The following is a 25,705-nucleotide window of genomic DNA, read 5'->3' on the forward strand; positions in this document are numbered from 1 at the left end:
TCTCTCTCTCTCTCATACACACACATACATTACACAGACAAGGGGCTCTCTAATTTCGGGTGGCATTTCAGTAGAGATTCTTCTTGAATCTCCATAGCAGGGGCAGTACACAGGGGGTCTGTGGTCATCACACACACACACACACACACACACACACACACACACACATACACATACACATACACTTGAGAGAAATGTCTGCAAGAGGGAGAAGTCTAATTTTAGTTACATGCACTACGTCTGCAGCTGCCTTCCTCTCACACTCAGAGCCTCTTAAACACACTCACAAATACATCACAAATACAAGACGGGCACAGTTGGATAATGATTGACAGACAGGACTGCACAAGCTTCTTACTTCCTCCTGTGACACACAGTCAGACATAAGCAGACTCTTTCTTCCCTCAGTCTCAGTTTTTCTCCCTTTCTTTCTATCTGTTAATGATTGACAGACATGACCATACAGTGGGTAGACAGAAAGGCAAACCAGACCTAATGATTTTTATTCCCGACAGGCTGTCTGCTACCTTTTTATAATCAGGTGATATACTGACCAAAGAGTAGGTCAGGTGTCGGGTAGAATTTTATGTTTTTTTAAATAAGTTCTTGAGCTATTTGATCTGTCAACAAAACGTATTTTGAATGCACATGCACAAGTATTGTTTTTGAATAAATAGTGCCAAATTTAGATTGTATGACGTCAGTCTTGAATATCTACATAGTAAACTGATTAAGTTGACCTCAGAGTAGAAATAAGTATCCCCCTGTTTTCACAGGGCCTTTCTGGAGGGTCTAATTAACCCTCTACAAGAACAGATGGAAGAGTGGAAAAGAGGAGTCAACACTTTGGACAAGGACCATGCTAAAGGTAGGTCAAACAAATGCAATCACACCCAAGAATCCCCAGAAACGACTTGACATCTGGATACATCTTTAACATTTTAAAGCAGTGCCATTTTTTAAAAAATAATTTGTTGTTATTTCATTAGCTATTTATGTTGTATTAGAGTATTACCCAATGTATAAAAAACTGTACCTTTTTCACATGGTTAATTGACTGTTGTTACTTTGTCCATCCAGAGTATAAAAGAGCCCGGCAGGAAATAAAGAAGAAGTCCTCAGACACACTGAAACTTCAGAAGAAAGCAAAGAAAGGTAAAAAACAAAAAAACAAAATAAAAACAAAAACATATTTCATTTTTTATTTTAAACCAAAGACTATGTGAGTGAACAAAAATAACACCACTAAGTGCAGTTAATTTGATAATAATGGAGACAAATCTTAAACCTACACACTAAAAGTTTGATTACAGAGTATGAAAAAATAATACAGTATACACTAGCTTATTATCTTGTGCAGACATAACTAGCAAAGTATAGTACTCACACATGTATTAACTTATAATGCTCCAGCTCTGCTAAACCAGTCAAAGATATCATCTCAATCTCAGAGAATTCATTCAGATTCAGTTCTTGGAAAGCAAACAAGGACACGCTTTTGTTTTTCTCTACTAGTTAGCAGCTTACTGTGGGAGCATGAAACGTGAGTCTGTTACAGCCCCACGTTGAAAGATTAGCTAAATACATGTCTCTTAAGCAAAGTAAAGAAGGCTCAGTTTCTTGAAATTCAGTCAGTGCTTTTCCCATAGATTCTGTGTTTGTACCAGCACCAGCCAGACCTAAGAAAGATGTGGTTTTCATTGACCTCTATGAGAATCTTGCAATCATCTGTCTTCTGGACGCCAGTGCAGCTAAAATTAGAAATCTTTGTTCTGCCTGCCCTGTCAAGTAGTTTATATCAGGAGAATAAAAACAGCATCTGCTGGTAAATTACTCCATGTGCTATAATGTGTGTTACTTGAACAATATGCACCTGGGCTTTAGTAGTATTTCAGTTTAGTTTGATTTATGCTGTACTAGATTAAAGGCCTCTATCTACAAGAAGTAAACATTCAAGACTAAAAGAAAAATCTGATTATTGAAATCATGAAAGTGTTCAGTCGTAGAAACAACCTGTAAAGGAGAATGCCATCTCTTATTTCTAATAGGAAAATGTCCAAATTGTGTATATGACGTTTTCATTACACAGCAGTGGCGTGTATAGAAGAAGTTTGTCCTGTCTGATTAGATGTGGGCAGATCTAGTAAGGCTAAACATTACCTTACTTGGTAAACGCTCTCTGAGACAGCAGGGGCTTTTTCCATCTGCACTTCTCTTGGCTCAGGCTCATACGCATTCACCTATCGAGACAAAAAATACCATACGCAAACAAAGAATTAGATGAATATGCTTCCAGTATGTTTTATTATGTTGAGAGTTTGGAGGTTTGGATCAGTGGATGCCTCACATTCCTAAAGTCTACAGATGTTTTTCTTCTTACTATGCAATACATTTTACTTATACTCCACATAGTGATCATTATTTATACTGATACATTAGACTTGTGTCATTCCCAGTTGCCTGGATGACAGATTAACAATAAATACTGTTGGTACAGGGTCAAGATTATTGTCATGTTGCATGTTTTAATTTATGAATCATGTCCAGCAAAATGGTATTTTGAGCGTTTGTCTTAATACATTTGAATTCATTGATCAGTGGACCTGGACCAGTATGAAAGCAAACCTTAATATCAGTTTTCATATGCTTCATCTGTTTGTTAGTATAGATGTGGCAACATATGAGCATACTGTTGGTATGCTCATAACCTGCTCATATTTGCCATTTGTTTTTGAATTGGAAATGTGACTATTAATGTTACTGTCTATTTATGGAACTGCAAAAGTATCAACAGAATTTACGTAGCATGGTCTAGGACTTATTGATCCTAAAGATTTCTGTAAGGCTTTGCTTTTTTTCACTTGTCACTGTACTAAGATTTAGTAAGACATACTAAAATGCATATCTGTATGAGTATCATCTGATACTTGGTGGGAAATACACCTGGTAATTTTATTACTTTAAAAAAACATCCAAATACACAAGACTGCACCTTTAAGGGGATGAATTAGTGTTAAGTGCTGGCACTCTTTCAGTTGACTTGGATCTTTTTCCTCTCCTTGTCCCCATGTGGTTCCAATATCCATTCTTCTCCTTATGCTGCACTGCAGCCGATAATCTAGGTAAGTCAGCTTGTGGAACAGACTCACTGTCAAGGTTGTTGTTTACACTGTAATGTTTAACCAAGCATCTTGGTTGCATTTTGAAGAAGCCACCATATATATTGAGTTTTATGCAAAGTGCAGATGCTGTTAAATATTTGCATGCTCAATTTTCCTCCACAGATTTGGCAACCATTATGTACATTATATGGTTGCCACTACATATTGGTAGCTTCAGTAATCAGTAGCTTCAGTAAACTTGGGATACACTCTCGTCCTAAGTTACATTCATTGTACATTGTACATTGTTCATTTGTACAAACTGTATGTCTCTCTTTTTTTTAATCAACTGTCCACAAGTGTGCTCCATCCTGACAAGTTTCTGTTCCATTGTTCTGCCCAAACACAGTATGTTTTTGCCCTCAGTGAGTCGTCTAGTGATCAAGCCTTTACTTGAGTGAAACTTTGATTCTAATAATTTTATTTTTAATTGTGAATAGAATCAAATAAAAAACATTAAAAGCTAATTATCCAGAAACTTTCACCTTTACACTTAATTAATTTAATTTTAACATTGTGGGTACTTACACCAAACCAGCAACCAGTTTTGGTAAATTGCAGGATATGCTTTTTGTTAGAGACCAGCACTTTACACTGTTGCTGAGGAAATAAACATTTTAATCTTAATTACTTGTTTCTTATGACTTGGATCATTTAATTTTGTTCGGCAAAGTACCTTACCTGCAGGTGCACCTGGTTCGCCCAAAAAGTCTATAAACTGATCTCACATTTAGGAAGGGATACTAGTTTAGTCAAACTACTTACAAGAAGGGCACCCAGTTTACACACAGAAACAACAAATTGTCTGCTTGTGTTGGTGAGCCAGTATTTGATGTTTGATGTGTGTCTTGTGAGGGTGTTTTTCTGACCTGAGAACCCAGCCTTGCTGAGAAACAGCCTGTGACTGCAACTTAATGCAATCATTGGTCATGTGAAAGCGAGAGCAGTTAATCTCATTTCTCTGAGTGTGCACATGTTTCTACATGTGTGCAGATCCTCCGTATTCATCTTAGCTCAGCTGAGTTTGGTAAAAACAAGTGTTGAACATCAGCAGAATTTCTGAAACATCAGCGTCTATTTTATGTTTTTAATGCAAAACTTGATTAAACTGATAAATTATAATTGTACAACACAGAAAAGGCTAACACAAGGGGAAAGAAACTACTCATCTACAGTACATCCGCTGTACAGTATTTTACAGTCACATCACTCATTCCACTTCAAAGGAGTCTTCTCTTCTCTCAAACTTATCAGAACTCCTCCTTCCTCAGCTGTTCGAGTTTGTGTTTGAATTTTGGATGAGCGAATTAGCCCCACTAGACACACAACCAATTAAATGATGAGTATCTGAATAGACTGGTAAAGAACATCAGTGTGTGTGTTTTGGTGTTGCCATATTTTGGATACTAGTGTGTCTCACAGATAATTAACAGACACACACACACAGGACATCTGTGGTATGTCATCATTTAGTCATTCGGAGGGTATAAAACAGCTAGACAGTAAGATAGTTTATGTGTCACAAGCAGTAATTGTTCTGTAATTGAACACTGAAAGGACTTGTGAAATACGTTTCAGGATGGATTTGTTTACAATACCGTCAGTGCCCACTGACCTTCAGTGAACCTCACTGTTTGTCTGTGGTTGAAAAGAAAAAGGAAGTAGTAATCAGGACCTTGTCATTCACGTAGTTGCACAATCACAGAAGCACAAGTTAAGACACAGACACCGTGACTGTGGACAAACTAAGAAACAGCCCATAGCAGAGACAAAGTTGTAACATAACAGATGCTTAAGTTCAGCACTAACAACCCCTCTGCTTACCACAAGTTGACATCTCATGCCAGGATGTGCCTGCATTGTCTCAGCACATATGTGTCCCTGTGAGTGAGTGAGCGAGTGGGTTTGTGTGTGTATGCAACCCTCTCCATCCCTGCAATTACATCTTTTACATCAACACAAGCTGATTGAGTAATGATAATGGCTTTTGGTTGAATGCTAGAAATGTTTCTTTAGTCTATAGGTGGTCCGTTAAAAGTAGGTTTACAATATTTACCCTTTATGGTCAGTTTCCACATGAGCGCCATGGGTATCATGAGTGTATGCATCTTTGGAATTGGTGACCTCATGATTTGCTTCTAAAGGGCTAAACTCCTTCTGTGAGCCTTAATGGAAATCACTTTACTTGCATCTGTAGAAACGATTCAGACTTTTTTCATGTAATTAAATGAGTGAGGGGACAAGGTGCTTCTTGATGGTTCAACCTTTAACAGAAGTACATGTAGATGATGTGACGCTTAATTTGGTAATGTTAAGATACTCATGGGCACTACCAAAACAGCAACAAAGAAAATATTTGGCTTTCCATCTGTCTCAGACAGAGTTCCTCAACTTACAATAGCCTCTTTCCAAAACCACTGTGGTTATGTTAAGAATCCAGTATGCCAAGACTTGAACTATTGGGAGACTACCAGAATGCAGTGTGCTCCCTGGTTTTCCTGCACGCCAAGGAGACACCACAGCATCGCTGGCTCTAGAACTTGAAAAGCTACTTTTCTACACTAAGGCCAGTTGAGGCTTAAAGTTTAAAATGCTTTTATTCAACTTAAAACAGAGTCAAAGAAAACACAGCTGTGGTGTGATAAGAATATTTCAATGAGCATTACAACAGAGCCTTCATTCACTTTTCTTTTGTTGTCTTGGCATGTATTATGTTTGTCATAAAGACTTGAAATGCTCTAGTCTCAACTACAATTTTATAGATGCACTTGATACATGATTTTTTTGCATTGCCTTTCAGTAACGATTGGCCAGCTGTTTATAACCAGTGATTAAAACATTATTTAAAATGACAGCCCAGCTTAAAAACAATTTCCTTGGCAACAAGATGGAAAAAGACTAATTTCTCCCAGAGGAAAATGAATAATACTGAGTTTAGTCCAGCAGTGGAAACCAGACTAATGACTGAGGCCTGTCTAGCCCTTTCAGGCTCAGCCATACAGCCTCCACAAAACCTTGTAGAATGTAATTGTATACTTGTGTGCTCACAAGGTGGCCTTTGCATCTATATGAGACTGAAAATATATACTGCAATTTGGACTTTCCTTCTACAGTCCTTCTACTCCATCATGGTCTCCATAGTGTAACACGCATAACTCACATTCCTCTCAGTGTTACAGACACCAAACCAAGCTTAGCAAATATATTCCCTATATATGGAAACCCAGTTTGTCTTATTTTGTCAACAACCTTTGAGTTCTTAGGACTGTCTACACCAGACTCCTTATTTAATTTTGTGGTGTTGGTATACTTTAAAACCTGCAGAAATACTGCAAATTTTATTCCTTTGCACACTGACCATGTCATCCGTATATTTACCAAACATTATGACGATAACGTATTTTGATTAAAACACTTAGGCAGCTATACTACAGTAAACCTTGCCTAGACTGAAACATTCGTCTTTCTTTGGACTAAAACATTGTCTTAAAAGAACTTCATCCACCTAAAATACATAGCTAAGAGTTTCATTTGACAACTTTAACGCTGCACTTCAGTCAGTTCTTATTAATGGCAACTCTTTTGATGCAAGTAATGCCAATGTCTCTATTCTGTGGTTTCCTTGGTCAACTCACGGAGAGACATAGCAACAGAGCTTCCCATGCACTGTATCATGTATAGTGTAATATATAGATTGAACTGACATATCAGAGAGGAAAGAGTTAATCGCTTGTCATCAACATAACACACTTATCCTTATGTTTTACATTTGAGGTAAGAGTGCCTGTGTAACTCTATCTGTGTTTCTTTACTGCTGATTTGCATGATATTGGGCCTCACGTCAAAAGTCAAAGAAAGACGCCAGTTTGTTATCCTTGCCCCAGACACAGGCAGTGCAGGCAGACCACAGAATTGTTCACTGTGGGTTTAACCTTGATGTATCAAAGTCAAGACTGTGTGTGTGTGTGTGTGTGTTTGTGTGCAAGTGTAGTTTGAGTGGTTAGATAATGCCTTTGAGGCCCCACTGTATGTCATCTTGGGCAGTCGCCAGCCTCCATACAGAACTCAAGAGGGCTTGATTTGGTTTTAGGGTATCCTGTCTTAAAAGTTCTCACAAACACGCACAGAAATAAATGCAATCACACACACAGTGTTGAAAAACAGCATAACCTTGGGATTGTCATTGATCTAAGACATTCCTGGATTTACATAATTATATTCAAACCCAGATATAGACAGCACAAGGACCAGATGGGCTTGGAGACACCTTGCTAACTTGTCATTCGTGAAAACACACACACACACAGTGTTTTAAGTGTTTGACAAAGAGTAATGAAGTGATAGTCAAAACTCACTTTTGGCTATCTCAACATAATGGATTGTAGTTTTTCAAGACAAGCACCAGTAGATAACCTTATCACCACCTCTGAACAAGAGGCATGATACACTTACATGACAAGAGTGGCCCTTCATGTGGAGACAGTCAAATGCTGGCACTGAAGATAGCAATGTCCACAATGAAACGATAACATGTAGAGCACTAGTAAGAGTCCAAGCCAACACCAGAGGGAAGTGGTGAAAACCTAAAACTGCAAATGTTCTTTCATCATGCATGTTACAGTAGCAAAACTGTTCTCTTTAGTATATGTGTTGTGAAGGAAGGCGTAGTGGTCAAATGTATCTCAATACCTTGATTTAAAGTAGTAAATAGATCAGTCATGTGTTTTCTTGTGAGTCTCTTATGATGTATATATTCTTTTCTTTTTGTGTGTGTTTCTGTATCCATTTTGTTTCCAAGGTCGTGGTGATATCCAACCCCAGTTAGACAGCGCCATGCAGGATGTCAGTGATAAATACATTCTGCTGGAAGAGACAGAGAAGCAGGCCTTGAGGAAGGCTCTCATAGAGGACAGACAGAGATTCTGCTGTTTTGTAGCAATGTTGCGGCCTGTAGTGGTGAGTACAGCAGAGTAGAAATGGAGAAATAAGCTTTCAGTAAACACTCGGAGAACAACAGAAAATCACCACACTGCACATTGTCTGTACTTTTTGTTTTAATCCCACATACTGGAAAGACATGCTTTCAACTTAATAACACTTCTATTGCATGTATATTTTTTCTCCAAACCAGCATTAAGTAGCTTTTTTATGTAACTGCTGCTCCCGAGAGGCCTTTTTCACTGTTGTTGTTCTTCTTCTTTCAGGATGAGGAGATTTCTATGTTGGGAGAGGTCACCCATCTCCAGGCTATCTCTGATGACCTCAAAGCCCTGACCTCTGACCCACACAAGCTTCCCCCTGCTAGTGAACAGGTGAAGAAAAATATCCGAGATGAAACAGGCTGAACAATAAACTAACCTTAATATAAAGCATCATTACAGTTTCAATACATACCCCTTGGTCCTGTGTGACCTAATTTTGTTTCGTCTTTTTAAAGGGTTATGTAATTGTAATAAATATATCTCTGTTTATTACCTTTCCTCTTCACAAGTACAACCAATACATATGAGTAACATTTTCATCCCCCAGGTAATTCTGGACCTGAAGGGCTCAGACTATGGTTGGTCTTACCAAACCCCGCCCTCATCCCCCAGCACCACAATGTCCAGGAAGTCTAGTATGTGCAGGTAGGTCCTGTAGCCAAACACAAAACTCATTGCCACAGATAATTAAAAGGGAGGCTTTGTCTTTCAAATATAGATTTACCTGCTGTACCTGTAAAACCTTTTTGTAATCCAGTGTGACATTTCAGCAGGTATTTTGGTCAGCCATTGAGATGATGCATTATATTAAACAGCGTTTATATGTAGCATGATTTGTATACATACAGGCTCTTCTGAAATCAGAATCAATAGTTATGAATGTTATTGGTTGACTGATTACATCAGTGTACTGCAGAGGGGAACAAGGACATAAAGAAAAACTTTGGTGTTGCCCAATCTATGTCCGCCACCTAGTGGTCAATATGAGCTGCAGTGTTTTGCAAATTCTCTGCTTCATTTTGACTTTGTTACCGATAGCTGTCAAATAATTCTCCAACATAGTGAAGTGGACCTACATTGTCTACAAGGAAAAGCACATGGATATTTTTGATATCACATGTTGAACGTGGAGTGGAATAATAAGAATAAGAAAAAAACAGATTTGAGCACTTGCTGTTCAGACCATGCCTTCAACCTTCTGTCCTCCCTGCTTTTTGTCTGTCTCCCAATGATTTTTTCCTGAACTGTTCTGGTTTAAAGAAAGATATTTTATGCCTGGGTTATGTATTGCTTTGCATTTATCCTGTTAAAATCTTGTGACATTAATTTTGGGGTTGTGGGTTTTCTATGATAAAATCAAACCTCCAATGTATCTGTTGTATTATGACGAGAGGCCTTCCAGGCTGTGAAAACATTTGAAACCCGCTATAGAGGAGAAATTTCATTGTGAGACAGCTGCTTTTATGATTTTGATGCTTTGCTATTAGAATTATCACACATTTTTAGTGCTAGACATCTAAACTGGGTCTAGTTTTGCCTTGTATTTGTTCTTTTTATTGTAATGTATGTGTATGATTTTCATAATACTAAGTTTGCAACATACCATTTTAATATCTGCTTCAGATATTTAAATTGTGGCTTTCAGTTCACACAGTATTAGACCTTGTGTTTATGTTGTTTTTGCTTTTCATGAGTGTTCTGTGTGAATATTTTCAAAACGCTGTCTCCAAGGCATGGAATCTTGTGATTTCCTGCCTGTAATTATTGTCATTATGATATCACGCCTCTTATGTTGGTTTGTTTTGTTGTTTTGACTGGATTGGCCTCAGTCACTGCCTGTTGCATCTTGGTGTGCTGTGTTAATTGTTTCCCACCCTGTCTCCTCCACATTCTCCCCCAATCCTCTGCCTTCATTCCCTTCCTTTTATTTCTTTCTTATCCAACTTTCCTTCTTCTATCCATGTCTTTGGGTGCACTTGATTCTCTTTACCCCGCCCGTCACTGCCAAACTTCTCCTTCCTCTGGTCCTCCCCTCATCCCTCACCCCTTCCCCTTTCGCAGTAGTCTGAACAGCGTTAACAGTAGTGACTCCAGGGGATCCAGTGGCTCTCACTCTCATTCTCCTTCCTCCTCTTCTTCCTCCTCTTCCTCACACCACCTCTTCCACCACCATCACCCCCGCCATCGGTACCGCAGCTCCACGCTACCCCAGCAGGCCCCAGCTCGGCTCTCTAGCATCTCCTCCCACGACTCGGGCTTCATTTCTTCATCACATGACCAATACACATCGTCCAAATCATCCTCGCCCATGCCAGCTGAAACAAAGGTAAGAAAAAGCTATCCACACTTAACCATAGTTTAGGCTCTGAGTATGTACACATGGTTGAGACAAGACTATAAACCCACACATGCTCTATGATTTACAAGTCATTGTTGTCAGACTGTAGTCAGTCAGCGCTTCACACAACTATTTTCTCACACATCTCCCCAACCACTAAAAGAGGCAGTTCACTGGCAGCAGTAAGTGTATGTGATCATGGTAAAGTCATTTCACTGCTATTATTATAGCATAAATGCACAGGAAATTAGTCTGCCTCCATTCTAGCTCAGGGCAAAACAGGTCAGCCCCATCCTGCTATTAAAGAGTCGACTGCTGTGACAGACTGCGGTTTGGTTAAACTTGCAGAGGCTCAAGAATACGGCACGTTGTATTTTCATTAAATGCATCACAGTAAAATGACATGTTCCAGTCAACAGTATGTCAACAGTATGTTTTATAGGCACTAAGAGCGTGTCTCTATCAGCAGGTCTCATTCTGTTAGTGTAATCTAACCATCTGACATAGGGTTTCAGATAATTATCCATGGGATCGTCCAGGGGATTGTCCATGTGGGGTTTGTGGTTTTGAGATCAACCATGAGAGCGGCTGCACTAGTTGACGTTTTGTTAGCACGCCAGCAACCACAGTTCCCCTGTCCAGAACACATTGGTATAGTTAGACTCCAAGTTTTTATGATGCAGTGAAGGTGGTTTGGCAAGTTCGTACCCGACCCATTTACAGTACAGACCCAGGAATCAGCCCACTGATTGCCTCATTCTTGGTGTAGTTACTGTAGCTGGTGTTTAAAAGAGAACAGTCTCATGGCTAAACAGAGCTTAGTTTTACTGCTCAACCCAGGGCCAACAAGTCTGGGCCATGGCTTATAGTTATCTCTCTGTGTCTTTTATGTCCATCCATTTTCAATACCTATGCAGGGTGATTTTAAGTAGCTGACCCCAATTCAGAATCTCCTACTGAAAGCCAGCATGCAAAAAAATGATTACCATATAGGCATGGATTAAGTATTGTATTATTAATCAAAATAGAAGATGTTTGCATATGTTTTCCTTCGAACAACACTGCTGATGTCTGTGCAGTTAATGCTGGTATGACTCCCAGTGCACCGGCTCCAAAGCCTCTATAGTTACTTGGCTGTACTCACTCACTAACTGCTGATAACGGTGGAAAAGTTGCCTTTGCTCTCTAACAAACTGCTTCTCCCTGCTTCTTCTCTTGGTCTACCTGCTGACACGTCTGCCTTTGTAATTCTTCCCCTTCCCCTGCTGCTGCCCTCGCTGTCCCAGCCTTGTCCCAGTTCCAGGTCCTCTGAGGTGTCAGAGACTGGGCAGCTTCACAGTGACTGCAGCTCCCCCCCTTCTCTAGCTGCTGCTACTGCACCTCAGCACATTACTGACAAGGTGAAACACACTCGTCCACCATGAACCCAACCCTTCTTTCCCTTAAATGTGTGTGTCGTACAAATATTACATGCACCCCGGCTTCCTCATACTCCTCAAACTTCAAACTTGGCTGTACATTGCATCCACTTGAGTTTATCACAAAACTGTTAAGGGAACCTCTGGCATGTGTATCAGTTTCTCCAGTTTTCATTCAGTTCAGCATTTGTGACCATTTTCTTTGTTATATGTTGATTCCTAGTTTTTTTTGTATGTTCATTTGAATGATTTTACCTCAGTGATGGTCTGTTTCATTTCAATAATTTATCCCATGGCGTGTTTTGTTTTATTTTATCTGTTCCTCTGTTTCTGTTACCATCCCTCCTCCTATCAACGCACGCACACGCAGTTGTCCAATGGTTTTGACCACTACAGTCCAGCCAATTCCCCATACCTGCATAGCAACGGGGGAAGCTTGGGGTCAGGGTCAGGCACTGCCTTCCCCTTCTTCCCTACTTCCTCCTCCTCATCCTCCACCTCTTCCTCCTGCCCCACCCGTTCATGGTCACGTCCCGCCTCAGCCTTGCTTCCAGACTACCCTCACTACTGCACGTTGGGGCCAATGGTGCCTTCATCACGAGTCCCCAGCTGGAAGGTTTGTTCATCACCTCGATCTTGATGACCCATCCTCCTTGTGAACAGTTTGTTTAACATGCAAGCGTCATTCATTTTTTTTATTGCCATTCTTTTGCATTTTGGCTAAATCTGCAAGCTTTAAAACTGAGAACCGAAGCTAAGGAGTTCATCAGAGAAATGTGAAGTACAGACAATGACACAACTTTCTTTACAGGACTGGGCTAAGCCAGGCCCTTATGACCAGCCCATGGTCAACACACTGAGGAGGAAGAAAGACAAGGAGACTGCAGCTGTAGTGGACACTAATGGTAGTGCGAATAATGACAGGATCCCGGCCTCATTAGCGCCGGCTCCCGCTGCACTACAGACGTCGGCATCAGTGGAGGAGAAGAACAGGACTGTGGCTGCACCTCTCAAGGTCAGATTAAGTCTCCTACTGTTTGTGTTTTCTGCAGCAGCTTTTTCTTTAATTAAAACAAGCAACACACAAGCATTTATTTAGCCAGTGCAGGTATATATATTGGTAAGTTACTCACTTATATATTCAATTTATTTTATTTATAGTACATTTTCACAATAGTGTAATGAGCCACATTAATAAAAGCAATTTGTGAGAAATTTTAGTCTTAGCACTACTATGTTGTGAAATGCGAAGGAACTCTATATGATTTCTTCCGTTTCAGCTTTGTGCTTGAAAACATTAGAACTTTGCTGCGGCCGATTGCAGATTATCCCCAAAAATGTCATAATTGTTCAGTGATTTGTTACCTTGTAATTCTGACAATACTGGACGAAGCACAGTGATGAATGCCAGTCTACATTTAAGTTTGTTTTTTAAAATGTTTAAGTTTCAGGTGACCTCACTTTTCAACTTCCAGCATTTAGACCAATGTTCCCATTTAATGACTCTAAATGTACCTAATGCTTTTAATGACTTTAATGAATTGTAGCTGGCTGTATCCAGACAGTCAGACGTTCAGATCAGATTACTGAATGTTTTTATCACTGGGTGATTGCTCCAGGCTAGTGATATTGAGGCCCATGAAGAACTGGCTCTGGCCTTATCCAGAGGTCTGGAGCTGGACACCCAGAGGTCCAGCAGAGACTCCATCCAGTGTTCTAGTGGTTACAGCACACAGACCAACACACCCTGCTGCTCTGAAGATACAATACCGTCACAAGGTAACACACTCTCTCTAAGAACACTGCCAACCTCTTGCTCTGTTATCCTCCACTATCATAATATGCAGGGTCTCATTGTGAAGGTACATTATTAACATCTCCACTCATTCCTTCTAGTATCAGACTACGATTATTTTTCAATGGCTGGAGATCAGGAGCCTGAGCAGCAGCAGATGGACTTCGACAAGTCCTCCACCATCCCCAGAAACAGTGACATCAGTCAGTCCTACCGACTCATGTTCCAGAGCAAACGGCCAGCCTCCACAGCCGGTGTGCCCAGCACACAGGCTCCTTACCCCGGACAGGGTGCCTACCCTGCAGGGCCCTATCCCTCCACACCTATCCATACTGGAGCTTATCCTCCTACCCCTACAGGTACAGGATCACTGTCATGATTGGATTGGATGTGTACACTTTAATATAGGGTTCATTTTCACTATTTTGTTAGTCTTATTATTGACTCACAAGGCTGCACAAATGGACGTTATTTTTATGTATAAGTGATATGTATGTTGTTAATGGCATTTCATTTCTGTTCTGTCATTGCAGGCTCAGGTCAAGGCTTTTATTCTGGATCCAGCTCCCATAATGCCTCTGGCTCCTATTCTACAGGTCACGGTCCAGTTATCGTTACGCCTGGGGTGGCCACAATCCGCCGCACCCCTTCTTCAAAACCTTCCGCCCGCCGCTCAGGCTCTGTTGGAGGCACAGGTCCCATCCCTATTCGTACGCCTGTCGTCCCAGTGAAAATCCCTACAGTGCCAGATATGTCAGGAGCAGTTAATGGGAACAGGAGTGCAGAAGAAATGGGAGGAGGGGGTGGAGGAGGAGGTGGAGGTGAAGAAAGCCCAGATTCTCCAACATTTGCAGGGGGAGGGGATGCCGGCACGCTGCCTATGGTGTCCTGGAGTGGTCAGGCCACAACCAATCCTCCCAGTGTACCCCTGCCCAACCAGCAGCACTTTCAAAGTGAGATAGGCCAGGAAGGAGGAGGAGAGGATGACGGAGAAGGGGGAGATGGCAACATGCTAGTGGCCATCCGTAAGGGGGTCAAGCTCAAGAGAACCCTGACCAACGACCGCTCTGCACCACGCATCGCATGATGACTTGACACAAGAAACGTGCGCTCATATGAGCTCACCTGTCAGTTTATTTGTAAATGAGGTAAAAGGCTTTGCTGATAGAAACACGATGTACAGAATCAAAAGGCTTCTTACGCTAGTATGAGAAATCAATTAGACCTGTTCTACATGTAGCGTTTTTCATTCTGTAAATCTCCACCTGTGAGAATCCCTCACTGCAGAAGCTGTTTATAATGATTCAGAGAAGAGAAAATATAGAAAATATCTAAAGCCAGGTTTGTTAACATATTGGTTTGGGGCTGAAGTGGATGATAGGCCCACTTGTGGTAGTTGAATTGAGTAGTAGAGTAATTGTATTAGCCTGTGTGAGTACAAGGATAAGACCTCATTTGTCAGATAGGTCCTTGAATAAAGGTTTTTGGCCTGAGCACTAAAATGTTTTTGCAAATCCGAGCCCACAGCTATGTGATGAAAAACATCACATGATCATTTCAGGACAATAAAGATGTTTTACATCTAGTATTGGGACAGATATTTGGACAAAGACATGTGTATGCCTCTTCTCGGTGAAAAAAAAACCAAACAGTGTGTGTTATGTGTAAACACTCATTGTTTCGGGAGTGCATTGTACCATCGTGGGATGACTAAGCATTCCAACTGCCAAGCAACTTGGCAGAAGGAGCACAACAACAAACGCAAATACTACACAGCATCAGAGAGCAATATTCAGGTGCACTGGAGAGCGGCGACTCCAGTTGGAATCTCCTGAACTGCATTGACTGCTTTACTTGGAGGGACGCCCTGATGGCTGAAGGAAGGTGCTGCGCTGTCAAAGCTGTCTTCCACTCACAGTTCAAACACTTGAATACGTGAGACGTCCACAGAGCCAATATGGGCAGGGGGTGTGACCAATAGAAAGCAAATGACCTGACTTTGTGTTAAAGTCAAAGTTTTGGGAGACTACAGTGTCACACGAGTGATACAGTGAAACACTACAAGTTATGTCCTGTTTTAGTTGTTTTAGTATTTACATGATGTGTAAATAATGTTTGCACGTCTCTGTTGCTGAGGAGTCTGTGGGTCTGTCTCACTCTCTGTATTCTTTTCTCCTTGGTGCCATAATCATCAGTTTCACATCCTTGAACCGGATTTCATATAATGCAGATCAAACCCACATTGCCTTTGGATGTGAATTTTTTTTTCCGCATATATTTTTCCAGTATGGATATCATTTAATCTTCAATATCTACATGCTGGGCTTTGTAGAACTCCTCAGTGGTTTGTGTTTATACAGTATATTAGCCCTTATATATTAGCCCCTTCTTTTATGTAGCATTTATTAGCCATACTGCAACCTGCTGCGCAATGATTGCTCATAACATTACTAATTAATGTCAACGTACAGACGTGCCATGTCAGAACTCAACATTAATTCAAATTTATATATATTAAAAAACATTTTATAGAAGTTAATGAGGAAAAATATTTTTGGATGTTTTGAAAGTTCTCCGAGTCTAAAGGTGTTCATCAGTAATGCCATACTGTTTTTATTGTTCTGTCCAGTTGCTGTTATATTGAACTCTTTGTTGGCTTTCAAATGCATGTAGCGTCCATGCTCCCGTCCTTCTGATTAATTAGGTTTTTACATATGACATCTCCACGTTTTATGTTTTTTTTGTAATGGCATCAAATGTGACAAGGCTGGTACATACAGATTGTGTTGCCTGATTTAAAAATCTATTTATAATTTAAGAGATACAGCATGTCACCATAGGTTCTGTTTTTATCTGGACAGTAAGATGTTTTGAAGATGTGAGGCATTTCCCTCAGACTGCAGCATTGTAGGACTATAGGCTAAACGCAGTTAATATCCCTGAGTTGTCATCTGTACTTTATTTTTTAATTTCAGTTCAAGCACTGTGAGACCATGGCTACTACAAGATGTATGAAACTGTAAATGTTATTTAGCGTACAAGTTAGTCCAGAAACTCACACATTTTTAATTTATTCTTCTTTTTTGTCTTTAAATTTCTTTTTCTTTCTCAACCTATCTCTATTTTTATACTTATATATAAAATATCAGAGTAATAGAGTTGCTTCCTCTATCCGTGCATGTACTATCTGATGATGTGTTGTTTCATCAGTGAAATGTCCATGAATGTCCTGCTACAATTCATGTCCCTTATTTCATACGCATATGCATAAACTGCATTGTAATAATAATTGTGTTCTTCTGACTTCCATCTACCAACAGAGATAGTCACAGAAATTGAAACAGGTTTTAGTTTAATAACACAGTATTATGGGTTCGGATGTGGGCACAAATTGTTAATTGCATAATGCAGAGCTGAGCACATGCAAGCGTTTAAATGTTCCCTAAAGATGATTCAATTGAAGTGTTTGAATTTTAATTCTTTACAACTGATTTTAGGTCAAATGTTTATAAACAGTTTATCTAATAGGCATCTTATTAGAATTGAACAAATGGCACGCTGCCCCCCAATGTCATAATCTGAGTTTCCCAAAGACATCTTAACATGAAAACACAGTTTGTGTCTTATGAATTTCATGCGACGGAAAGGTACAAACAGGAGGGATGACAGGGAAAGAAAGGATGACAAAAATAACATCATCATCATTATTATTTCTGTGCCTGAATTAAAACCACAGTGTGAACAAGAAGATGCACCACGAGTAAAGATAACATCACTGCTTAGATGTTTTGGGAAACCCAGCATTCAGTTCTTGATATTGTTGATGTTAACATTTGTTTTTGTTTGTTTTTTGGTCGTCCATCTGTCTAAAAAGTGTATTATAAACCTGTAATTTCCGTATTTAAATTGCTAGCATAAATATATATTATATCAGAGTTGCCAAACGTCCGTATATCCTATAGATAAGAAGTTTATAGTTTGTTTGAAAGTACAATTAAACCTGGTCTCTAGTTCTGGTTTTTAGCTTATTATCCCCCCCGAGGAGAGTTGACCTCTCTGTCTGTCCTTGTACAGTTCAACAGGCTATGATGCAGTTCGTTTCAGGAAGTAAAAGATTGTTATTTTTTGTGTAATGACAGCTTTAGCAATATAATAAAAAATATAAATTTTGTTTTGGCTCACTGACTTTTTGAATGTGCAAGTGTTCAACCCATGTGTGTGTATCAACTGAACTTTTAGATAAATAGCTCACTTAGACATATTTTCAGTGGCTGTTTTGGAGCCATCAGCTCAGATTCATTGGAAATATGTGCTCAGACTTTCAGAGCACCTCCTGGACGTCTTATTCATCTTGTCATTGACCTTTTGAAAACAAAACTGAAACTCGCTCAGTAAAACAAAATAGGCCGCAGAGCTGTATGTTCATTTTATTGTATGTGACAAATCTTTTACACCCAGTTTGAAAGATAATAAAACAAACTAATGAAGGATAGTGACTGGGACACGGTGACATGTACAGGTTCAAACATTCACTGGCTTTGCTCAGCCAGGGTGTAAACAGGTGTTGTTTTTTGTTTTGGCCACATGGGGTCGCTCTTGTCTGGCCTTCTCTTAACACCCAAACCTTTACTACTCTACTCATATAATGCATCACTCCTCCTTTCCTTAAAGGCCTGAAAACACTCGTTAAATCAATAAAAGTACAGTTTAAACAATGAATCTGCAAACCCTTCAAACAAATCAGGAAATGCGCGAACAAAGCATTAGACTATGAGTAAAACATTTTTTTTCCTTTTTTTTTCTTTCCTTAGCTTCTGAGACAAATAACTTCCACATGGTGTCATATTTTCATGGGGTGTGGACTGTAGTCTCTCTGAATAGTTCAAATGCCCCACGTTCATAATAGGACAGGGAGGGATGGGCACATATTCAGCAGGCAAAAAACACTAAAGGCCAAAGATGATCCATTATGGTCCTTATCTCACTAAATGGCACAGGTATCTTCTTCGGCATTAGTGAAATATTCATGTATTTAATAAAAGATGAAATAACAAAATGAACAAGATAGACTTCCCATATTGATTGGCATAAATACATAAAGAAGAATCACACATTATTACAGTTTCATTTCTCACACTTGACTAAATTAAACGTGCAGGAAATGGTATTTAAGACGTGGACATAAACTGGCTGTCCATTGTGTGGCTGTGTGCTGAACGTGCGTACGCGCGGCGGTGCCGTCAGAGTTACGCACGGAGGAAAGCAGCGCTCCTATTGGAAAATATTTTCGGGGTTGCTGGTGCCCTCCCATCCGCCTAACACCATCCTGTCAGCCAGAGGTTACAGCAGCAGGGTCCAACGCTCGCAAAAATGTGATTTTGCACAAACACTAACAATCAGTCAGCTGTGTCCGGTTATCGACAACATCTCGCGGCTGGTTCAGAGGAGAAACGCGTCCGCAGGAGGAGCTTCTGCACCGCGAAGGATTCCTGTGGAGGTTGTTGGACGGGACAGCGGAGCATCGACTGAGGTGCGTCCGATAAAACAAGTTACAGTTTTTGGATCGCTGTCACGCCTTTCTCTTACTTTGTGTTTCACTAAAGGAGCGTACAGTAAGGTTTGAATCAATATAATGTGCTATAGTTCCAGTCAGGCCCGTATTCTGCCCTTAAATAACCCAGGCTGCCTCCAGATGGAGGATGTCATCGCTGTTTTCACTCGATCGTTGCAGCGATCGGCTACAAATGACAGCAGGTTTCCTGTCATGTGTTTTGGATGAGTGTAGGCTCAAAGTGGTAACGCGGCCTGGTGTAATTTCCTCTTCTGTTCTCCAATCAGGTTCCCGGCGCATTGCTCTACTCCCATCCCAGAGATGCTGCCCTGCCTGCGGAGAGTCCTGCGGCCCGTGCTCTCTCTGAGAGCCGGGACTGGCTTTACCACAGCCGGACTCAGCAACCACCAAACCTCCGCCATAGCATCCCGGTTCGCCTCACAGCCTCCACTCTCCATGCTGGTGCAGAGGTGTAACCTCGGTACGCACCCTCTGAAGGAGCCCGTGGAGCCACTCAACTCGCCCAGGGGAGCCAAGGAGTTTATTTATAGCCTTCATCCGTCTGAGCGCACCTGTCTCCTGCGTGAACTGCACAGGTTCGAGTCCATAGCCATAGCTCAAGGTAGGTACTGCAGCATACAGCACTAAATATATTTATATTTTGGGTGGCATACAGCAGGAATATCAGCCGCCCTCTTTGAGCCAAACAAGTAATGAATAGTCTGTAATATACAACAAATGAATTGACTAAAAATTCATAATCAAAAAATGAAATTTAATCGAAATCAAGTTTTAATTTCTGATGTTTTTGCATCAATCTTAATCTACTAGCCAGTTTATTCCCAGTGTGCTGTTCTGCAGCTGACCCTCATCATTGACCTCTGACCTCTGACCTACATCTGTGTGTAGTGATCAATCATAGTATGTATGCCATGACTGTGACACTCATGTGCACACCCATCCATCAGTGTTTCAGTAGAGAGTACACCGTCAGACACTCATATGTTTCAATACAGCAGCAGATTATTACCAAAAGTATGAATATATATGTTGGAGCAGGATGCTGGATTAGTATCCTCACCTCAAGGGATGAAGGTTTTGCTGTCACATATTGTTTTTCATCTGTTTCTACAAAAAACTGTACATCAGGCGAACTGGAAACTCCAATTTACTTGCTGAGCAGTAGCATCCCTGACATATCTAGTTCTTACCAAATGCTTTTATCTCACCAGCCCGTTTACCACTACAGTTTATGATTCCTCTTGGTACAGCATGAGGGTGAAAAGTGCTACCAGTAGGTGTTTGTTGTTTTTCGGTCCCTGAGTGCAGGGTTGAGACATTAAATGGGTTTCATCAAACATAACAATGAGAATATGGGCTAGGAAGTGGGCCAATCAATACAGAGGTAGAAATGAATAGAGGAAAGGAACGAGGAGCGACATAATGATGAAGACGCTCAACAGTACATGAGGTTCCCTCTGGGAGTGTGCCGGTCTGATCTGTTGTCACCCTCTATATTTCTCTCCTGCAATAAAGTGCAGAGACTGTACTTAAAGATAGGTTCTCATAATTTTGTTTCACCCTCGCCACATTGCTGTATATCAGATTTAAAAGAGCAATAATATGCGGTGGAAGCTTAATCAACATTCCTTTTGCTTTGTCAATGTATCGGTGAAGATATTCTCCATTGCACTGAGTCTAATTGTGGATGGAAGATTAGGCACGGTTGCTTTATTCCTGCGGGGGTTGCAGCGGAAGTGTGTTGAGTTTTCAGTGGTGCCTTCTTTACTGTGGTGTCTCATGATGGACAAATGATTCACATCCTACAATGCAGCTTCAAATATCTTGATGTCAAATAATAATAATAAATAAAAGCTCTCAGTTCCTCCGCACCAACATTCTGGAGCTCGTGCCTTTATTTTTATATGTGCTTCTTCCTGTTAGTTCACTAAACTTACAAACTGATGAACTCACAGTGTGCTGCACACCATGCTCCTTCAAACCATATCGCAGCACACTGCCGAATGTTGAACATACTCACACTAGTTGCTATGAATAGTGTCATGTCTGTACTGTTTCTTCTCAGTGTACAGAATGTGGGGCTAACAAGTAGCAATGATGTGCAAATCACAGCCCAGACTGTCATTGTTATTATAATCACACCTCTGACATTGATCTTACAATGTAAGATTTCATTTGCTTCTTCTGAGGCATTTTTCCACCAAAACTCTTTTCACCATTTACCCCATCAAAAGAGTGTTTTTTTAGGGGGGAGGAGAGTGAAAACACAAATCAACATAGCAGAATTTCTGTTTGCAGGTATCATAATTCACTCTCTATATAATACTGCATCAAAAATATAAATAGAACTGCAGGAGGGAAGGCTATAGTATGTGAGATGGTATTGATTTATATTACTGATCAGGACATAGCAGTCAGTTACTTCCCTCCATGTATGATATAACAGGCCAGCAATGCCTCTCCCAACTGATAGCGTCTTTAGTGGTTATAAGTATAATTTCTGCAGTGATAATAATGCTAAAACTAGTCAATATAGACACACATTGCAATGGCAGTGAAGATATAGATAAGCTTAACAGTTGCTGGGTTTTTTTTATTGACAAGACCATCACATGTTGTTTCGTGTTCACACCTTTCGTGATAGCAAGAGGTCAATAAAACGAGACCCTGTTCGATTCCTGCACGGTCGTTTCAGGACTAAATTGTTCCCCACGGTGAGCAGAGGAAATGTACTCGTTTTCAGCAGACAAAAAAACTGATGAGAATTACCTCTCTCTTCCTCGTTCCCACTCTGTATCCGGCCTCTTGGGGATTGTCAGCCCGACCCGTCATTACAAGGCGCTTCAATAGGATTCTCCATGCTCACCGAGCCTAACAGGTCATCATTATTTCCCTGTCGGATGTGGTGGATTGCATCCTGACCACATGCTGCGAGCCTGTGCATGAATACCCTGCAATATCAGCATTGAACAAACAGTGCCAAATCCCTCACGAGGCTCGTGGTGGAGGGTTTTGTGTCACACACTGAGGCTACAAAAAGTATCACACTCTTTTTGGACCACTAAAATAGCTAAACTTCATGACTGGAAAGCCAGAACTTAAAACCATTACTGTTAATACTGTTGCAGAATATTAGAGAATGTTAAGCGTTCTTAAAAAGTGGATAGTGTGGCATGAAAACAGAGAGATGTTATGACATTTTGAGCCAGATTCAGAACTTGTCTCCCCTCCTGAATTGTCAGCCCCAATCAAATTTAAAAGCACCACAAATTCTTAATTAAAGATAAGAGAATAATGTAAGCTATTGTACTGAGATGACTATATGCAGAGGACAGCTTCTTTCCTCTGTTATCACCTATGGGGCTGGAACTCGCTGACGTCCTCACCTTCATGCTATAAAAACCCTCAGGGATTGTCTTACCTACTGTATATGCAGGCTGAAGACCAGCTGAATCAGTGATTGCTGGACTGCCAAACTCCCTCTCTCACTGTCTTAGTAGCTGAGAGATTGATTTTCTTTGACAGGTTTATCAGCATCCATCATTATTCTGCCCGGAGGCTGCAGGACACCTGAAGCAAGCCTCTTATTTTCCCTGACATTTCTGTGCGGGTTCACTGAGTGGAGAGGAAGCTCGATGTCTGCCTGTGGTCGAAACTCACTGACATATCTCAGTACTTAGCAGTCTTCGGGGTCTACTGCAGTATGCCCATACTACTTGTAGCTATTTTTACTGAATGCATTCACTTCATTCTGGATTCTGCTCATAGATTTAAGTTATATATATATGTATGACATTTTGGTTGCAGTATAGTGCAAGGCCGCAGGATAAAAAACAAAAATCACTCCAAGTTGTATTTCTGGTGACTTGTTGATGTAAAGTCCAGTATTCATTTTTTTAGCTCTAATTTTGGTCTCCACCAACTCCTTAGAGAAATATTTGGCTCTTTAGCTGCTAAATGGTCCGCTATGATCACCAGATAGTTGCTGCCTTTGTTTGTCTGCTCTTGGATGCTGGACAGGTAGCACACTGTCTGTTTGTCAGCTGAAAACAACTGTCCGTTGTGGTCCAAAACAAATTAGTAAAGCAGATGAATTGAACACTGTTAAAACATAGAGCTGTGAACAGCGGGGTCAGTTGTAAAAACATCCCGATCCATTGCACTGTACCACAGCATTTTTCAGGGGCAGAGGGTAATAGCCATGATACTCTCAAGGATAGTGTTTGAGCAGAGACAAGCGGAATATTTTGTGGAAGAAGCATGGTGTAGTGAAGGTCATACACGAGCACATTTACCTGACTGAGGAAGATTTATAGAGCTTTGATGACCTCGTGTACTAGTAGTAATAGAGAGTGGAGTAGTAAGAGGAGAGACGAGGAGGAAGAGTTTGAGGAAAGCAGACAAGTTGGAAGATTGAGGTGAGGTGAGTGGATGAAGGAGAGAAGTAAACAGCCAGGAAGGGAGAGAAGTGAATACAACGAGGGAGCTAACTCTAATATTATATGGTGACTCACCCATATTTAATAAGAATATCAATACAAATTTTATTATTCTGGTACGATTGGGTCAGTATATCCCGCTTGACTCAAGCCAGAAATGGAGAACAAATCATGATAGCAACAAAAAAGATCATATCAAATGTTATTTTATGACAGTCCTCATGAAAGCATAGATGAATAAAACTCATTATAGAACAAAAACACAGCTTAAAACCTCTTTCACATACGATACCTACAGCACAGTTAACGTTTGGATCTTGATGACTTCCCATTTTCACGTTTGAGATCTCAGTAATTACACTGTCAGAGACTAGATAATAGATAGAGGCTTCAGTTTAGTGATTTTTACACAGCCCTTTCATGGAAGAGAAGCTGCTCGATTGGGAAAAATATTTGAAATAACCATCTAACATCGGGATGGCAAAATTCACATCAAACTAAAAAAATATGAGTTATTTAGCATGAATGTAGAATGTTGTAATGTAATGTTTATTTAAATCTGATTGGGATGGTTTAATATGAGTAGAGGTTAGAAATGGGGGAGGGGGGGTCACTGTAGTAATGATAATGAGAATATTATTATTCATATATATTATGTTTATTATCAGAATCATCTTATCAGAATTATTCTTTAAACCCTATGTTCCCCATATAGCATTTATAGTTTTTACTGGACCAAGCAGTAAATACTGACCCACTTGTCGTAGACTAATAAAATCTGTGCTGATATTCGTATTGAATATATCTGAATCATCTTATCATCATATTAAAGTTCCCCCTCCTCCTCAGGTTACTAAAAGGCAAAGAGAAATAATATAACTCAGTTAAACTAACTGGCAATGTGACGACCACTTACTACAAACAAAAACAAACAGTAGTGTTTTATGTAACGACTGTACATGTGGTAATAATGTTGGTGAGTGTTAATTGTGTGGCTGTGGCCAACACATTACTTAGCATATTAACTTCATTTTTTTCAACCCAAAGTATGCATGTTTGCATATGCATGAAGTTAGGCATGGTGACTGTGATAGTACTTTTAGCAGTATGCAAAATGGCTGATAAACCCACCACTGAAATTATCTTGCAAAAACTAATGAGCTGTATCGAGTTACTGAAGGACAGAAAAATGCTGTGTTTAGGTTTTAAAGCATTATGAATATGATAATTAACTCTCTATAGTGTAGAAACAGTACAGACAACAAATACCCAACATTCTTTTGTTAAAGTAACTTTCTTTACATGAGTTTTAATTTGAATCTGTATTGCTGAGTGTAAATGCTGACCCACGCACATTTTTGTGTAAATAGAAAACCTATTTCTCACACCTGTCAGACAGGGAACATATTTTTATATTTGCATATAAAGGCATCTTTTCACTTTACAAAAAAATTAAGAGTCATCCTCGGGTTCTCATAAAAGCAGAGTGAAAGGAAGCAAAGATTTAAAGAAAAGGGAAGGAAGACATACAGCAGATAAAAATTATAATGAATTTTTATCTGCTGCATGTCTTCCTTTCCTTTAATAAGCGACATCCTGTTCCATCTAGACTTCTGTGTTCAGTTACTGAGTGATTCAGTGACATCCACTGTAACTAACATTGTTTTCCCGAAGGCCTGATGGTGAAGTGGAAAACGTGAGAGGAGATGAGATAGAGATTTCCCTTCATGGCTCGGGATGGAGAAATACTGTAGAGAAAAGTTAATGAGAGATGCAAAAGATGAGACAGAGTAGGGAGAGGAAGGGATTCATCTTTTCTGTTTTTCACCTCATCACAAAATCTTACAAAATAATTCATACTCCCTCGCCTTTTCATCAAACTGTCTTCCATTTATATGTCATTTTAAAGTTCCTCTGTTTCTTCTTCATCTTAATCCACTCTTGAACCATGACCTGATTCAGCAGGTATCAAAGCTTTCATCCTCTTTCCTCAGGTTTGT

General features: G+C 40.2%; 2 protein-coding genes across 13 annotated transcripts in view; both read left to right on the forward strand.

The window, feature by feature from the left end:
- The window catches only part of LOC104920194 (metastasis suppressor protein 1), a 47,832-nt gene extending 31,066 nt beyond the window's left edge, over window positions 1–16,766 (forward strand). For 3 of the 12 annotated variants that reach the window (XM_027286494.1, XM_010732370.3, XM_027286496.1), the window contains 13 exons: window positions 777–868; window positions 1,081–1,155; window positions 3,111–3,122; window positions 7,960–8,117; window positions 8,366–8,473; window positions 8,691–8,788; window positions 10,205–10,469; window positions 11,768–11,881; window positions 12,270–12,515; window positions 12,711–12,914; window positions 13,519–13,678; window positions 13,796–14,053; window positions 14,228–16,766. In XM_027286494.1, the coding sequence (XP_027142295.1) occupies window positions 777–868; window positions 1,081–1,155; window positions 3,111–3,122; window positions 7,960–8,117; window positions 8,366–8,473; window positions 8,691–8,788; window positions 10,205–10,469; window positions 11,768–11,881; window positions 12,270–12,515; window positions 12,711–12,914; window positions 13,519–13,678; window positions 13,796–14,053; window positions 14,228–14,781 (2,344 nt within the window). In that variant the 3' untranslated portion in view covers window positions 14,782–16,766. The remainder of the gene's footprint in view (window positions 1–776; window positions 869–1,080; window positions 1,156–3,110; window positions 3,123–7,959; window positions 8,118–8,365; window positions 8,474–8,690; window positions 8,789–10,204; window positions 10,470–11,767; window positions 11,882–12,269; window positions 12,516–12,710; window positions 12,915–13,518; window positions 13,679–13,795; window positions 14,054–14,227) is intronic. The other 9 variants (XM_027286495.1, XM_019256936.2, XM_027286500.1 and 6 more) reach the window with 7 other exon arrangements.
- Window positions 16,767–18,923: 2,157 nt separating this feature from the next.
- The window catches only part of LOC104920193 (transmembrane protein 65), a 33,141-nt gene continuing 26,359 nt past the window's right edge, over window positions 18,924–25,705 (forward strand). Inside the window, exons 1-2 of the mRNA XM_010732369.3 lie at window positions 18,924–19,224; window positions 19,533–19,867. Of these exons, the coding sequence (XP_010730671.2) occupies window positions 19,567–19,867 (301 nt within the window). The 5' untranslated portion in view covers window positions 18,924–19,224; window positions 19,533–19,566. The remainder of the gene's footprint in view (window positions 19,225–19,532; window positions 19,868–25,705) is intronic.

Source organism: Larimichthys crocea, chromosome XIII (genome assembly GCF_000972845.2).
Source record: "Larimichthys crocea isolate SSNF chromosome XIII, L_crocea_2.0, whole genome shotgun sequence".
NCBI lineage: Eukaryota > Metazoa > Chordata > Actinopteri > Sciaenidae > Larimichthys > Larimichthys crocea.